The following is an 18549-nucleotide window of genomic DNA, read 5'->3' on the forward strand; positions in this document are numbered from 1 at the left end:
TGTTGGCCAGGAGAAACTCTTTTCTAATCGTCTCAAAGGATCATTAACATCCACCTGAAGAACAGGCAGAAAATGAGCCAAGATCATAATATCCACTCAACCTTAAATGGCCTATTCTTCAAACAACGGGCTAACCCAAGTGAAAGAGCACAAAGCACCATTGATTGTATTCTCCTGCGAGTACTGTGCAACAAAACTGAACAATGATTTCACAAAATATATGCACATATTTTTCTCAATGAAAATAAATTGTAAAAAAAAACACTGAGAGAAATCATAGGGGCCAAGGAGGGGAAATTAGGAGCAGATCCCAATGCAAAACAACTAACCTTGTAAGAGCCAGAACACAACTCAAAATTTGACATCTGGGGACAATCCACTTCATTGATGTTTGTGACAATAGCCAGTTGGCTGAGGTAAAGGAAAGAACTTGTGTGGAAGTTGTGTGGAAAATTGGCGCCAAGTGAGGAGTCAAAACCTTTAAATGCGTGTGCTGAACTTCTCATTTATACAACAAAATTAAAAGCACATTGTGCTGACTTAGCTGATGTCAGCTGTGGCAGTCATTAGGGTGCTGCACAGCATCTCATGGCTAAGAAAGAGAAAAACTGCCTAAGGTTCCTACACCTAAGCAGTATTCAATAGCCTTTTCTGCAAACGCTTATTGTATGGATAACAGGTACAGACAAGGTCTGGCCTGGCTATGATGACTGCCTACCTTCCTGACCAAATAGCCTGCTGATAACTTACTGTCCAGGTTCATATATGAAGCACAACCACTGGGATAAAGGAACCACATGCTCCCACTAGCTGTTGAACTGCACTCAGGGTTGAGATCAGGGTTAAGGGAAAATCTTTGAGGAAAAAAGTAGATTCTATAATTAAATTACACTCACTGTCATTTTAAATGAGACCACTAACCATCTCACTTTTGCTAAAGATCAACAAAATGACATTTGGTCTAGTTAAAACTAGGGTAATTTTCCCCGATTGTAAATTTACTGACAGTCAAAGAATCACCCCCAAGGTGCTTATTATAAATAATGGGTATTAAAGCCTTTCAGTACAATCAAACCTGTTTTCAGCAACAACTCAGGGGACTGGACCTAAGTGACTTTTTGTAAGGGTGGCATCTGAGGAAGGGTTTATTGGTTCATTGACTGAGTCTGAAAATTAAAAATAAAATTTACACAGGACCAACATTTCCACGGGCCTGTGTGTAGACTCTCGCTAGATTCTTAGTGCATTTAGCAATGCCGCCACACTGGAGAGGCAGGAATCTGTGGGCATCATGTGTGCTACTCAACGCAGTGTTGGTAAATGCGCTAGGAGTCTAGCGGGAGTCTACACGTGAGTATGCAGAAATTGGTGATGCTTTACTGGTAAGTATACTTAAATTCACTTAGAACTGACCACTGAAAAGGGTGTCTGTGCACCAATGGGGCTAAAAAGAAGTGCCCACTTGTTGCATTAGTCAGGTAGTTGCTGAATAAAGGTGGTTTATTATGGAAAATCGGTCAGGATTGTTCCAGGATGGTGTTGATAGCAGATGGTCGCTGAGTAGTAGTGGTTGCTGTTAAGGTTTGACTGTACTAACTGAACTAACTGAGTTGGAAAGTCAGAAAGCTTTGTTGTTAAAAATATTGCAATAAATTGGCCAATACCCCTTTACCTCTCAGATCTGGAATCCAAACCAGCTCAAAACTCGTGTGATGAAAGTCTTTTTTTTCATTGCTCTTTACAAGGGCCACTTGGCCTAACCAGTCTGTGCTGGTGTTTATACTCCACATGGGTCTCCATCCATTCCTTACTTCCTCCCATACCTTTCTATTCTTGTTTCCCTCCTGTGAAGGTCTAGTTTCCTCTTAAATGCATCTATATTATCTGCTTCAACCACTGCTTCAGGCAGTGAGTTCCACGATTTCACTACTCCCTGCATGAAGTAGTTCCTCCTAAATTCTTTTCAATTTTGAGTTTGAGGAGTCTCAATCAGATTACAATGCATGGCTCCATAGTACACAACTATCATGGGTAGCCATTTCAAGATAACATTTAACTTACTGGCTTTGTAAATATACTGTATTTTGCACAATCTGAAATTTTAGGCCTTGTATATTGTATTGTATAATTTCTTCACTTGCCTTAAAATAGTAGTGTGCCCTTCAAGAATTGTGGTGTTTCACTGTGCTGAGCAATCTGCTGTTAAATTATTGCTTCTAGAAATCTGAACCATGATCAATTCAAAATAGTGGCAAAGTTGCAAAATCTACCTACCAGGAAATTACTGAGTACTGTAAGTTTTGAAAGATATTATTTTATTTAGAGAAGGCACGTACAGGTTGACTAATGTAATAACTTGTGCTATTTCAGTGCTCCAACACACCAGCCTACTTGAAGGCTGCTCTATAAATGCAAGTTGCTGTTCTTATTCCACCAGCTCCACTACTCATAAACAACAAGACTACATTTGTATAGCACCTTTCACGTCGGGAGGATGTCCCAAAGCGGTGGACAAAGTACAGCATTTCAGACCCGAGCTGGGGTTGGTGGGGGAGGGGAGGGGAAGGGGGGTGGCCGATGGCATGGTCGAAGAGGAGGGTCTTGAGGCTGGACTTGAAGGAGGCTAAGGAGGGGGTGAGGCAGAGTGACTGCCGGATGGAATTCCAGAGGTTGGGGGCAGAGTAGCTGAAGGCTCTCCCGCCAATGGTGGGGTGGGTGGGTCGGGGGATGTGGAGCAGGCCAGATCCGGCTGAGCGGAGGGAACAGACGGCTTGGTAGGGGGTTAGGAGGTCGCAGCGTTAGGGTGGGGTGAGGCCATGGAGGGCTTTGTACGTGAGGACCAGGATCTTGAACTAATTCCTCTGAAGGATAGGGAGCCAGTGGAGTCGGGCGAGAGTGGGGGAGATGGGGTCATATACATTGTCTGTCACATCAGCAGTGCACTTCAAACAGCTGATTGGGACAACAGCTGAGCCCAACTGAGGGGTGGATTTTGAAGGGAAGTATGAGACAGAGGGAACTTCGGATGGAGTTCCAGAGAGCGAGAGGCTGAAAACTCCACCGATAATGGGGCAGATTAGCGGAGGATCTAAACCAGGTTGTGTTGGGTTGAAAGTGAGAATGAAGATCTTGATTTCAATCTGCCGGAGAATTGAGAGCCAGTGAAGCTTAACAAGGATGGTGTTGATGGGCCCATGGAAGCCTAGTGTTGGAGGAGACGTGGCTGCAGTGCTCTGGATGGTCTGCAACTTTTGTAGGGAGGAGCTGGGAAATACAGCAAGCAAGGAATTGGAATAATCAAGCCTAAAATTTAAGAGGTGCAGAATCTTGGAAAATTCTTAAATTAAGTCTTAATAATAATAGTTGCATTTGATATAGCGCTTTTCACATCTTCTAGATGTCTCAAAGCACTTCACAGAATATACTGAAAAGTGAATTGACTATATTTGTGGGCGAAATGCAGCAGTCAATTGCACTTTGGAAGCCAGTTTTGGCAGTGTTTTCAAAACAAAATTACATAGAACTAGTTTTCAAATTAGACTGAATTTATGAATTTTTCAAAATTCTGCATTATCTTATATTTTAAAATGTGGTCTTAAGGCTAAGAGAGATTGCAAGCTTCGAGTCTCATGCAGGACACGTGCTTATGAAACATGTATATTATCTTACTGTTACTAATGATCAGATAGACACCATTCTGACAAGTAACTCGTTCAAGACTAAAGTATCTTCATATTGGAATGAACCTTGTTTCCAAAATCGGCAAGGCAAACTTCTAGAACTATTGTCTTGATGCAACATAGATTTTTTTCTGAATTGAAAAGGAAAAAACAACTTGTTCTCTCATTTTTGCAGCTGGTAAATCAGCTGTGCCAAAAGTAATGCTATAAAACCCTCATTATTTATATCTATCTTATCTGTACAAGACACTTCTCAAATTATCTGAAGCAAAGAAAACTTGTAAATGACTTCTGTGCAAACCTCAGGCCGGATGAAAAAGCCAATGGAGAAACTATTTGTCAGAAAGGTAATCTGTCACCAAGGGCTCATTTAGTGTCAAATAATAAGCATTGCATTTGATATAGCGCCTTATCACATCAAGACATCTCAAAGCATTTCACAGGATATAACGCAAAGTGGATTGACTGTATTTTTGTGGGCAAAACACAGATGCCAGTTTGCACACACCAGTGTCCCACAATCAGCCATGGAGTGAGTGACCAATTTTATTTGGGAGATTGTTAGCTAGAACATGGGGAGAATCTCCCTTCTCTTTTTGCATGGAGTCATGGGATCTTCAACATCCACTGAACAGGCTGATGGGACCACTGTTTAACAACAACTTGTATTTATATAGCGCCCTCCACGACAGGCGGCGTCCAGAGCGCTGTTTAACATCTCATCCGAAGGACAGCACCTTTGACAATGCAACACACTCCCAGCACTTCACTGGAGTGTCAGCTTAGGCTGTGTGATTCCACATCCTGACATGGAGCTTGAACCCATAACCTTGTGACTCAGAGGTGAGAGTGCTACCACTGAGCCAGGCTGACAAACAAAACAAAACCATCACAAATTCTGTCCTTGTGGCAATCAGCAATGGTAAAAGTTATCACACAAGGCAATTATCACTTCAAACAGCTAACAGTCCCACGTTTACCCTTCTATGGCTTTATAGTAATTTTCTCAGATACAGGGTGTTTTATGTTGAATCTGGCAGAGTGTAAGATAAAGTACTGTCCGTGTCCTAAGTTCTCTCCAGAACTATCCCTGAAGCTTAAACTTCAAAGCGATTCTAAATTCAGCAACTTGCCATTTGTGGACTTCACAAAGGTTTGCAGCATCAAATAAAGTCAAAGTCCACATCCCGGTTTAACAAAAGAACTTAAAATGCTCCTAAATACACAACCCAATATATCCTTTTCAGGCTAGCAAATGAGAATGAAAATCAATGATATATTCTGGAAAAGAGATTGGATGAGTGTTGGGTTATAGCTCTGCTATAACTATTGGATTGCTATTAGATTTGGAAAGCTTTTCGTCAAATTAGTACATACTACCCCAATTTCAGACATGGTAGGAAAGTCATATTCCAATTTTTTCACACAGTGAGTTGTTTGGATCTGGAATGCATTGCCTGAAAGGGTGGTGGAAGCTGATCCCATAACAACTTTTAAGAGTAGGAGATAATTATTTGAAGAGGACAAGTTTGCAGGGCTATGGGGAGAGCAGGGGAGTGGGATTGATTTGGGTAGCTCTTTTAAAAGAGCTGGCACAGACAACGTGGGCCAAATGGCCTCCTTCTGTGTTGTATAATTCTATGATATTGATCATGTTTAACGCTTTATTGGCCAATTGACTGGTAACTAATTGGAACAAAATAGAATAATCCTGAGAGATTCTCAGTGTTATCAAAGTGGAAGACATTTACCCAGTTCAGGAAGCACCTCTGTTAGGATAATTCAGTTGTTGATTACATAGTTACAGCCTTGTACTGTGTTAGACTATATCAATTCAGCTAATTTTCCTTAGGATGAAATTATACATCGAGAACATGCTGGGAGGTCCAGCTGTTTCATTGAACTCGTAACCTTGCATAAGTCATTTTCAGATAAATGCGGCCCTCTGTTTATTTGAATAGAGGCTGCTGCTCACAGTAAATTCCCACATTAATTAATTATTGTGTAAAGTGTGGAGACCTGAAGATCCAACAGTTAATTATCGTACTTCCACAACCTCAGACTCGAAGGGAATGAATACCAGCTCTTGAGGACTTGTTCACAATCTGTAAAGGACAAACTCCATCTAAATTTTAATCCCTGCTGAATTTGTGTATTATATGATTAATCCCAAAAGGAGTCTTAGTCATTTTGTATTCATACATTAAATCCACTGTTTTTTCTTCATTAACTATTGCAGCTGATATTCTCACTTAAAAACATATGGTATCGTTGTCGCGTATCAGATTGTTAATACCTTTTTTTAAGACCACAATTGTTTAAATAATTTAAATATAAACAATTAACTGGCTATTTCTATAGGTGCTGTATATTTAGAGGTACAAACCAGAACTCAATCTACAGCTAAAGAATTGTTGAACTTCTCAAATTAATTTTTTTGTGATAATTATGCAGGATTTGAAATAAAAGTATTAATATTTTTAAAAGTTATATTTGCTAAAGCAATCATTTATTAACATTGTCAGGATTTCACCATAGAATCAAATGATTACAAAGTTCAGTACATAGTTTTATATAAAAAAATGTTTAAAAAAATTGTCTACCTTGCTTGGACCTATGTGGAAAATGTTTTTGGTGCTGAGATGGACTGTTGCAGCAAATTCAGTGATTCATAGTATGTTGTATGCACACAGTAAATCTACAAACAAAATCAGTAAGCACTCTGTTGCACAAAACCAGTATAAAAATGCAAGCAATTATTCCATCATCGGCTACAATAGTCAAAAAACTAAAAATGGAAAATGTTGTTATCTATTTACAGAGATCCAAAAATGTTCTAATAAAATCAGATGAAATGCAATACAATCACATTTTTGTTAAAAATGCCTTGTGCCATGAGCTTTGGTGGAAGTAAAATAATCAATGCCATAATTAGATGACAGGGTATCATACGTTAAATTTGAAGGCAAATACTACTGCCAGCCAAATCAGCACAAGCTCACAGAAACCTGTTGGTTTTTTTTAAATTAAAACATCCTTCAACTGAGTCACAATTTTATTTTGTAATCCCAGTGGACTGTGACAAAGAATTACTGTGTACATACTGCTTGGTAAATACTGAGTTATTGTTCACTGTATGTTACAAGGTTTTAAAGCGAACCATTTTTCGTTCGAAACAACACGTTTGGAACTGCAACAGACAGATCCAAACACTCCCATCATTAAAACTGCACAAAAACTGCAGTTGTGTTTCAGTTTTAACAGCAATGTAAATGAAATTGCATTGCAAGATGTTTAATTTATTGATGACCATAAATGTTCACTTATCCTAACAGTCTAATTGCTCTTAGATCAGCTTGGATCTATTGGAAAGACGTTTCTGCAGAAGAATAATGCAGGAATATATAACCAAAGTATAAACCAATCTCGAAAAACAGGAGTGTTTGTTTTGTCAGAAAAACAACAAGCTGCCAATTTAGGTCAGCTGAACACATGGAATGAGTGAACCAAGTTTCAGTCAGTTTGTATACATAGATTATACCCTAGTAATGAATACAGTTCTGGTTTCTTGCACTGTAAACGATAATGATTTCAGGAAGGAGGGATCATTTTGCTGAGTAGTATTTCCAGTGCACCTCATTTGAAAACTGTTGCTATATCGGCCTCCTGAGGCAGTTCACCATTCATTTTAGTCCGAAATTGAAGGAGAGTTTGGAGACCGTCCACTCGCTGGGCTGCTAACAAATGCAAATAGGTCCTTTTCTTTGTCTTTTCCTTCATGTTTATGTTTATGCTTGTGCTTATGTTTATGTTTCTTCTTCTTTTTCTTGTGTTCATGATGGTGGTGATGGTGGTGCTCGCCATGCTTAGATGAGCTAGAATCTTTAACCAGTGAAGGAAGTGGGACAGTTGGTAATGAGATAATAGATGGTTCTGTGGCTGCCGTTTCTTTGCCTGTGTAAATAATAAACATTTGTATTAATAGAAGTTTCATTCTCTTTCATTTCTATCTATCAGCAGTAAGCATTAATTGAGTTTTATTGAGATGGCTCAACCCATCGATACTTTAAAAAAAAGAAAATCAATGGATACAAAAGAATTATGATTAAGAACCCTTTGCTGCCATTTGAACAAAAACATGTATTTAAAAAAGAGAACTTTAATAATTGTGTTATAATTTAATGTAATTGGTTTTAAGAGAGAGAACTTGAGATATCCTCAATATGTCACAAATGCAAATATTCATACTTATTCATTTTGCCCTTTTTTAAAGTATCTCTTAGGGTTAGGGTGTTTTATTCTTTTTTCATCTGCATTTAGCTAGTTAAAAGTCAACCTATCCTACTCCAATTATACAATGAAATTACTCACAGATGCAACTTTCTAAATACTGAATGAAGAGTTGTTATTTTATTAATTTAATACAAATATAACCTAGCAATAAAATATTTTGTTCAAACTAATGACATATCTATAAAATATGTGATGGCAGAAAACTTCGGAACGCATTATTCAAATAAATGAAATTATGCCAATTCATCACAAAATATAGATTTTCAGCAGAAATAAGAACAGGCATTTTAACACGTAAAAATATAAGTACACAAAAAAATCTACAAATGGAATGGATATTGCAAATTCATGTTAACAAGATTGAAATCTCAAATTGCCATTAACTGCCTCATAAAATGTTTGGCTTTCCAGGCATCTTTCTGGATGCTGGATTTAACTGGGTGTCTATAATAGCTGCTGTGTGAACCATCAAAGACCTGGCACTAGAATGAGCACGTAGTGATGACTGTATTTTCAGAATATCTGGAATTGCATACCCTAATGAACTGCAGTTATGATCTTCACAGCAGTATACAAACTATTATGCAGTTAGTATTGCAGGAATGTAATGTGACATCTTATAACGTGACGGGAGATGCTGGCAAGATGCCTAGTTGTGCAAACAATGCTTTCAGACAAAGCAAAACAAAACCATCTATTGGAGACTTTGCCAAATTACTTTCTCCACCTGTCATAAAAGAGTCTCTCTGCATGAAATATGAAAGTGTCAATTAGTGCTTAGAAAGAGAAAATAGGAGAACCAGTTTTTTATCAGTAGTATGACATCACTAAGTGTCTCTTTAGCTGCGATCTTGTGCATAAGTACTAGTCCATTTAAAAAAAAGCCCAAAGTAAATTCCCATCAGTCCCTTAAAATCATAATCTTTCCAATTAATATAGTAACAATAATTTTGAAAAGTCTCAAAGAATTTTACCGGGAACTGCTGACAAGCATGGCAGTTATTCTGTGGAGAATAAGATCCCACAACTATCACAAAGTAAACGAACCAGGCGTCAGATTCAACCCACAGCTGTCCTTCCGACACCACATCCAGTCCCTGACCAGGACCACCTTCGCCACATTACCTTACGCCAGATGCAGCCGAAACACTTGGCCATGCGTTCGTCATCTCCCGACTCTACTTTTCAAATCCCTTCTCGCTGGTCTCCCCAGCTCCAATCATCCACGAGATCCAGCTGATCCAAAACTCTGCTGCAGTATACTCAGCCGCACTAAACTCCGTAGCACCATCACACCAGTTCCAGCCAGGCTCCACTGACTCCCTATCACTGAACGAATCGATTTCAAGATCCTCACACTAGTTTTCATGCCCTGGTACCTCGTTACTGGCTTACTCCCCAACCCACTAGCTCCAGCCTCCTGCATGTCCCTCATACTCTCCATTCCACCATCGGTGGCCACACTTTAAGTCATTATGCTCCAAAGCTCTGAAACACTCATCCTCTATCCCTCCGCCTTGCCACTTCCTTCCCCTCCTTCAGATTGTACCTGAAGACTTTCCTCTTCGACGGCCTACGGTCATCTCCCTAAGCTTGGTGTCTTACTCTGCCACTTTCAAGCGCACTGGGATGCCAACCTGCATGAGTGGCGCTATATATATGCAAGTTATGGTTATTGAAAGGTTGCTGGCCAGGAGGTCAAGGGAAACTACCTTTTCCCTTTGAATAGTATCACAAGGCCCTCAGTTTGAACCTCAGTTTAACATCTCATGTTTAACATCTCAGCCATCAACCTGTACAACACTGGTATGTAAAGAACCAACATAGGGCTTGAATTTACAACCTTCTGACACAGTAGAAAAAGTGCCATTAATGGAATTAAGCTGATTTGTTTCCAGCATCATTTTGGATCTTATAATTGTAGAAACTCAAGGTGCATATTCTGAATTAAATAGAAACTAAGTGAACCAAAGAATTGTCAGGCAGCTTACTTTTTACTGAGTTGCACTTTAATAATATGCATTATTCCTAGTTGCAGCTGTTCGTTTCAAACTCTCACAGGGTCAAACTGTAATTTATAGAATGAAGCATAGTTTGCTTCAAACATTGACGCCTAGCTATAAAGTATGCCAATGTGTTATTTCATCTAATTTCTTCCCAAAAGCACTGAATCAGGCTTAAGTATAGTTCCAAAGGCAGGCAGCCAACTATCTTTTGCTCAAATGGGCATTTTTGTGACAGCCTGGACAGTAGCTCCCCAACAGAGCAACTGAGGAAGCTTGTTTGTCAGTGATTGAAGTTCAGGTATATTTAGAACCAGATATAATAGTTCTGCATGTTTTTTCCTCTGTAAGTAGAGAGCTGCTCAGGAAAGCATACGTTGTAAAATTGTTTGTAAACAATTTTATGGACTGGTTAAGTTAGTGAAAAGTTCTCTGCAGCATTCTGTGGTTTAAAATTAGCAAATGAATCACAAGAGTCGCAAATCTCAAGGCTAAAATGCATGATCAGAAAATCAGATCACAAGTATGAACTAAGGTATATATAAAGGGGTTAAAAAGAAAAGCAGAAAAGTTGATTTATGAATTAGTTTTCATAAATAAATCCACTCTTCACCAAAGCAGTAATAAGTCACATAAACAAACCATATATATTATATATACACACACACACACACACACACACATATAAAACTGTACTTAGCATATACATATACAGCAGCAGTATGGATGTTTATTCTTACAAACAGCATCATACTGCAATCTGTTGTGTTCTACTTTGTCTTTTTATACATGCTTTGTGGACCAATTTGTTTAGATTCTTCTTACCTGGAGTGGATGGACGCTCAAGAATGTTCAAGTGGTGGTAAATAAAAGCTTGGCTATCATGAACAGATTCCATATCAATCTCCTCATCTTCCTGAGAATTAGAAAACTGAAAATAAAATAAGCGCAAAATATATTGTAGCACGACTTGTATTTCATAAGGAGCAAGCATCATCAGGTATTAGTACCAATCAATTAATAATAATAAATAATCTCTGTAATTGGAATAGTAGCTCTGGAAATTCCGCCCTCTACTCTCTGGCTTGCCCCCCTCTACTAACAGCAATGACTTGCATTTATATAGCGCCCTACGCCCTGGATGGCATCTCGGAGCACTTATCGATTTTCAAGTGCTGCATTAAAACATACTTCTTTGATCACACCTATGATCACCTTCCCACTTCCTCCCTCTCCCCTGCTCGACATCAGTCCCCACCACTGTAAAGTGCTTCGAGACGCAATCCTACTTGAAGAGCACTACATAAATACAAGTTGTTGTTGTTGCCTCCTATCATTGTTGAATTGCTTCACAGAACTTACAGTAAAATGTGTTTTTGTAAACTGTGTACTTGTAGGCAAACACATCAGCCAAGTTGCGCACAACAATATCACAAAAACAGCTACAAAGTGAATAACCAATTTTCTCTGGGGCATTGATGGCCAGGAAACTAGGAGGACTTCCATTCCCTTTTTGAATAGTGCCAAGGGATCTTTAGCTCCCACCTGAATAGACAGATCATCCAAAGTCCCTCCAACAATGCAGCACAGTCCCAGTGTCAAGTTCAATAACAACAACAACAAATTGCAGTTATATAGCACCTTTCACCCCAGGAAGATGTCCCAAGCTGCTGGACAGTCAAGGGTTTGCCAATCAATTTTGTGAAGCAATTCAAACAACCGAGATCTGGGTTGGAATCAAGAGGGGTGGAGGGCAAGAGGGGATGGGAGGATGATCAAAGGCACAGTCAAAGAGGATGGTCTAGAGTCTGACCATGAAGGAAGCCAGGTGAAGGAAAAGGACTCCATGATGGTATTCCAGAGTGTAGGGGCAGAAAGACTGAAGGCTCGATGGCCATTGGCGGGGCAGGCAGGATGGCGGGACATGAAGGAGGCCAGTGCCCGCCAAGCTGAGGGAGTGGGCAGGTTAGCAAGGTTTTAGTAGGTCACAGAGGTAGAGGGTTTTAAAAGTGAGGCTGAGGATCTTAAGCTCGATCCTCTGAGGGATGGGGAACAAGTGGAGCCGGGTGATGATGGGGGTGATCAGGTCACAGAGCCTGGTTCAGGAAAGGACATGAGCTGCAGAGCTCAGAATAATCTGCAGTTTGTGGAGGGAAGAGTTGGGAAGTCCGGTGAGCAGGGAATTAGCATAGTCAAGCCTGGTATTTTGATATGGGCTCAAATGTGGGGCTTGAACCACAATCTTCTGATTCAGAGGCAATAGTGGACACATTTAAAACAAGTGGACACATTTAAAACAATTTAAAACATAAAAGCATAACACAAATTAATACAATAGGAAAATCAGTTAACACATTATTGTTAATTCCTATTGTGGTTAATTCTTAGCTTGCATAAATAAACCAACAAAATACACAGCCTCCTTACTTTAATTTTCAGTTTGACTTTACTGTTGTCTTCATCTTTCTCCAGGATCTGGCCAGGTTCCAGTGGGGAACCAAGTGGGGTCTCAGCCTTTCTCTTTACGCCCTGCTGAATTCCAGATCCACTGGATATCGAATCTTTGGCAAGATGGTCCTCCTCCTGGACAAGCCAAACGCATCTTACTTTAACAAGATTTTATAAACCTGATTCGAAACAGCTATTCTAAATCAAAGACGTAGTCGCATTTATTTGAAGTAGTTTGAAGCTTTCCTGATGGCTCCAGATAAATTTACTGTGTGGCATGATCCTGAAGCATACAGACCACAATCCCAGATTTGAACCCCAGTCTACTTGGGCCAATCGTACTTGGTCCAGTGGAGTCAGCACTACATAGTAGTTGATTTCTGCACTTCCAGTCTATCTGGGAGGGGGGGGGGGGGGGGGGGGTGGGGAGAGGGGAGGCAGGGGAATGTGCTCCTGGGATGCCAGTTGGAATTGTGCATATTATATATTGTGTCCAGTGAAGATTGGTCTGAGATGCAATTCTTCCCTCTCATGGCTAAGCAGTCTGCTAACGTTATTGTCCATACTCACACGTGAAGAAATGGGCACTTGGGCAAAGAACTGGAAGACATCCCAAGGCTATCTGAACTAGATTGCTTTTCCCTCCATCACAATGTTACACGGAGTGCAATGCATCAACAGAATAATTAATTTTAGGGGGAGGAGGAAGAAGGCAGAATTATCCAGCTTGCTCCATTTAAACTGCTACATGACCTTGGAATGGAAATGAAATGTGATACAAAATTTCATTAAGTTTTGTACCAACATGAGCAAAGTTAAATGCTATATATTATTCTAAATTACTTACACTTATCTGGTAACCAGCCATTGGTCCATGAATACTTGGATTGCCCATAGCCTCTGGATTACTTGCTCCCGGGTCAGGGATAATGATAGGGTTCAGCACAGTCTTCTTTTCTTTGAGGTTGAGGACCAGGCCAAGCTCAGGCAGAGGGAGACAAGAAGGTCTGCTAAGGCCAAACAAGGTATAGTACATGTCCACACCATCACATCTCAGTCTCCAGTCATGCGAAGTCCCTGTACAGGGGAATAGATATTTTTCAAATAATCTTCAAGGCATTTTTAAAAAAATAACTGGTGTCTCCAATTAATTTTTCTAGTTTTCTCAACAATGGCATCTGCCTCTCTGGCCTGCTCTTGCTGGGGTGTGTTTCCACAGGTTGCTCTCCAGTATCCCATGCAAATGTGGCTACTCAATTATAGAGGGTGTTACAGCCATACCCAAACTTTCTCCACCTGGCTGACACACACACGTACAACCAGTATTGGCTGCGGCAGAGGGAGCAGGAGTTGTGGCTGGTTTTCCTCTCCCAGTCCATGCAGCCCAGGCTGAGACCAGAAAACTCAGCACGGATCAGGATTCAAAACCATCAAGTTACAAATTTACCCACTGTACCCACAGAGCTGCCTTCAAATTAACACAAAACACGAAGCTAAGAATAAGGTGCCTCAATGCACTCCAGCACCTCACTGTGGAACTATTATACAACAGCAGCAACTTGTATTTACATACAGCTCTTCAAGGGGGCCGGGGGGGGGGGGGGTAGCATCTCGTAGTACTTAACAAAACAATGCCTAAGTTTGATACCAGCCGAGAGAGAGGGCTGGTGATTAGAGGCACAGACAAACAGTAAAGACTGCAAATGTGATCTGTAGTATGTTCAAAGTGGGGCAGGCGGAGGGACTCAGGAAGTTCCAGAAGTCATAGTGGCTGAAAGCACGGCCAACGATGGTAGAGTGGAGGGATTCGCAGAAGGCCCAAGACCGAGTGAATGGAACAGGCGTGAGCAGATTGGTGAGGTAGACAAGTGCTGGGGCATGAAATGATTTGTAAGCGAGTACGAGCATCTTAAAAACCATCCATTTTAAACTGTTGTGGGTTATCACAAAGTGGAAACCAAATTGCGGCACCGATTAGGTTAATTCCGACCTAAGGTCACGTCAGCATAAACCAGCAGGTGGCAGCACTACCTCTCTTCAGGTAAGTGGTTTGCTGATTCTTTTTTAGGTATCAAATATTACCTAAAATTACTTTTTAATATCCCTGAAGCAAGTGCTTTTTAATTTGTAAATTTCAGGCTCCACATTGCGTTCTACATTTTTTTTGTTACATAACAATAACTTGTTCCCAAGGACTGAAATCTCCGCTCTCCTTGGTCAAAACAAAGTTAGCTTCTATTGATAGAGCAAGCTAGGGCCAAGACCTGCAGTCTGACTGCCAAAAGTTAATTTTAGACGAGGGGAAATCGGGGAAAGAGCTGGATGTGGGAGAGAAGTGGGCTAATGGAAAAAGTTGGAGGCTGTGGGTAGTATACTCAATTATTCAGCTTAAATACGCCCAAGACCAAAAAGATTAGATTCTTAAGGTAGAGGTTCTGGTTTTATAACATCGTTCTGAGCAAGCACTAAGAACCTTTTGGGGGGCTTAATGTTAAATTTGTTTTTGTTTCTAAAATACAGTCAGTATACTTTACATTATATCCTGTGAAATGTTTTGAGATGTCCTTGTAACACGAAAGGCTTTAAATCAAATGTAAGAATCATTATTTCTTATAAATTGATATATTGTCAAAAGTTTGACATGAAAGAGAATGCAAAATCTACTAAGAGTTTATATGAACACTTAACTGTAAGCTCTGGTAAAGTAAAAAGTAAGGAAATATTAAGTCAAAGTTTTTGCAGGAAATACAAATCATTTAATTTCTTCTCCAGATCTAACAAATTACATTTTAATGAAAAATAATATCTTTGATCATGGTTGATTCTTGTTAAATAAGTGCATTTTACTTATCCATTCATACGCAGATAGGTACAATGCGTTGCTAATCAACTCTAAATTATTTCTCAATAAACCTGTAATAATGCTAATAATAATAATCCTTGCATTTGATACAGTACCTTATCAAGTTGTTTAGGCATCTCAAAGCGGTTCACAGGATATACTGTAAAGCGAATTGACTATTTTGTGAGCGAAATGCAGCAGCCAATTGCGCACAGTAGTACTGTAGTACTGAACTTGGCAAATTATAGCTGAAATGTTGCTGAATGATAGCAAGACGAAAGATACATTCCTTGACTCCCATCAACATCTTCACTCCTGCGGCTCTGACCCTCAACCTCCCCAGCCTATCCCTCAGACTTACTGAACCTGTGCACAACTTAGGCAAGAGGTTCACATCCTTCCTGCCCTGGTCAGTTCTACTTTCCTTCACCTTAGTAACATCGTCCACCTCCGACCATACCTCACATCCGATACTGCTAAAACCATTACTCACGCATTCGTCAACTCCTGCCTCAGTTATTCTGATGTCCTCCTCACCGGTCTTCCCAGCACCACCATTCATAAAATCCATTCAATTCAAAAACTCTGCCTCACATATCCCCACCCGCACCGAACTCCGTGCCCCCATCACCCCAGACCACACCAGGCTCCACTTGCTCTCTATTACAGAACTGATCAATTTCTAGATCCTCATACTTGTGTGCAAATTACTTCATGTTCTGGCACCACCCTACCTCTCCAATATGCTTATACCCCACTCCACTACCCGCCGCCTTCGCTCAGCTGGCTCCAACCTCTTGTACATCTCTCATCCCCTCCGCTCCACCATCGGTGCCGTGCTTTCACTGAAACCTATTATCTCCTTGCCTCAATCCCTCAGCTTCGCTTCCTCCTTCCTGTCTTCAGATCACACCTGAAGTCCTTCCTTTACCTCTTAAAATGTCTAATAATTCTGATGGTTTAAGGATTAACCATTAGCAGAGTGGTTTTAAGAAATATACATTTTTGTACTCTGAAACATAGTCCAGAGAACAATTAAAATCAATCTGACAGCAAGGACTTTAGTAAACTGCCAGTGGTCTCCCAATAACCTCATTAAATCATACACATTATTAACAAAACAAAAATACCCCACTTTTACTGTAAGATGATACTATAAAAACAAAGTTTATATGCAAGCCTTTGTTAATCAGCCAAGTGTTGTGAAACAGTGCATTAGTAATGCTGGAACAATCACAAAACAGATCAAGGAGTACTGATACATCCCAGATGCAATACTTGTGCTACAGTTTTTCAACTTGAAACAGAACATATAGGATAACACAAAGGCTGGATTGTGTTACATGGCAGGAACACTTTAAGAGATGAAATGATTTTACAAACAACCACAGAGAAACTTGAGGGGTTTATTACCTCTGTCCTGAGGTGAGTTACTTTCTTAAAATATGCCCTACCTGTATTATGAAACTCAAAAGATGGAGCCACAGGAGCATTATTATAAAGTCCCTTCTCTTTTCAAATAGTGCCATGGGATCTTTAGCATCCACTGGCAGGCAGATGTGTTGTCGGTTTAATGTCTCTTTCCCAAGGACGTCACTTCCATCAATGCTTTGCTCCCCAAGCATTGCAGTGGAGTACCAGCCTAAACAATTCAAAATCCCGACACAATGTTTATTTTCTGACTCAAGAGGCAAGAGTGCTACCAACCTGATACCTAAATATGTGCAACTAAAGATTTTCATCAACATTTCAATAACACTTCACTACCACATTTAGGAGTGGAGAAGCAGCCATTTAGTTATTAGCCATGTGTATATATATGTACATATTGTGTATATATATATTGTGGATATATATATTGTATACACACACACATCATTCTATTGTATTGTAATATAAATAGATAATGGCAAATTATTCACATAATTAATGGCTGTGAGAGGTTCAAAATAAAATAGATGTGGCATAATGATTCTAATCCTTTCTAATTTGATGAATTTTACAGCTAAATTCTCTTGATTCCAACCCACAGCTTGGGTGCAAATCCTTAACTGTCTAGCGCCTTGAGACATTTTTCTGATGTGAGAAGCGTTATATAAATGTAATTTTGTTGATATTGTTGATGAGTCTGGAGATGGTCACATTTGTGAATCAGAAAAACGATTGTGTATTAATTTCAATCCTGAACTGCTTTAAATGCCATTAATTCATCCTAAAACCATATTATTAAATAATAGACAAGACATAATTAACAGTACCAGTCAGTTCAATTAGCCAAGTCATAGAATCATAAAGCATATAGCAGGCTAAAGGCCATCATATCCGTATTCATACAGTACTGCAGTATCGTCCTCATTGAAGCAATCTACCTCCAATCCCATTACTCTGCAATTTGCTCAAATAAGTTATCAATTCTCTTTTAAACACACTTATGGATTTGGATCTAACGGACATTTATGATAAGCAATCCATATTCTAAAACTCTTGTGTAAAAATAATCTGTTTAAATAATTATTGGCAAGTTTTGTGAAAGTGGGGTTATTCCGTAAAATGATAATAACATCAACTCTTAACATTATAAAACTCAATGACAATGCTGTCTGCTTCCATATTGGTCTGCCAACAGATCTAATCTCAGAGAAGTGTGCTCCTGACAAGAGATAATCTTGCTCTCAACTCCCAGTCTGAGACAGCAAACTATCAAATGTACTGCCAGATTCAGGATAAGTGTGTACTTTTGACTGTCAATTTGGGAATGAGTTGAAATTTCTAGATCTTACTCCAGTTTTCAGTGTGCCCAGGAGACCTACATCCTTCCATTCTCTGGGTTAAAAGGCATTGCATCATTTGGATCATTGCTTTTATGGTTCCAGCAGTAACCCTGATTGAAAGAGTTTAAAAGAATAGGTCAATGTTAATTACTTGTACTCAGCTGGATTAAAGTACATTCAGTTGATGCCAAAAAATGGATAAACATGTTTGCCCTTTAGGTTTATTGCTTTTTTTTAAAAAAAGTGCTTTTTGTTGCATCAGAGATAATAATAATCCCTGCATTTGATATAGCGCCTTTCACGTCGTCATGTATCTCAAGTACAGAGATAGTACCATAGTTATTGGAATGGATGATGGAATTGGTAAATAATTAGCTTTGTCTTCTGCAATATAAACTGATACTGTCAAGGTCAGTAAATTGACTAATTATCAGAAAGTAAGAAATGCTTGCTCACCAAGGTTATATATTCAATATTTTGTGTCTTAACTAATATAATAATAAAAAATAATA

At 39.5% G+C, this 18549-nt stretch overlaps 1 protein-coding gene across 3 annotated transcripts in view; it reads right to left on the reverse strand.

Annotated features, from left to right (window-relative positions):
- Nucleotides 1-6157: 6157 nt before the first annotated feature.
- The window catches only part of taf2 (TAF2 RNA polymerase II, TATA box binding protein (TBP)-associated factor), a 51493-nt gene continuing 39101 nt past the window's right edge, over nucleotides 6158-18549 (reverse strand). For 2 of the 3 annotated variants that reach the window (XM_007907517.2, XM_007907519.2), the window contains 4 exons: nucleotides 13272-13501; nucleotides 12404-12559; nucleotides 10802-10907; nucleotides 6158-7634 (listed from right to left, as the gene is read on the reverse strand). In XM_007907517.2, the coding sequence (XP_007905708.1) occupies nucleotides 7369-7634; nucleotides 10802-10907; nucleotides 12404-12559; nucleotides 13272-13501 (758 nt within the window). In that variant the 3' untranslated portion in view covers nucleotides 6158-7368. The remainder of the gene's footprint in view (nucleotides 7635-10801; nucleotides 10908-12403; nucleotides 12560-13271; nucleotides 13502-18549) is intronic. The other variant, XM_007907518.2, reaches the window with a different exon arrangement.

The sequence above is a fragment of the Callorhinchus milii genome, unplaced genomic scaffold (assembly GCF_018977255.1).
Source record: "Callorhinchus milii isolate IMCB2004 unplaced genomic scaffold, IMCB_Cmil_1.0 Scaffold2, whole genome shotgun sequence".
Taxonomy (NCBI): domain Eukaryota; kingdom Metazoa; phylum Chordata; class Chondrichthyes; order Chimaeriformes; family Callorhinchidae; genus Callorhinchus; species Callorhinchus milii.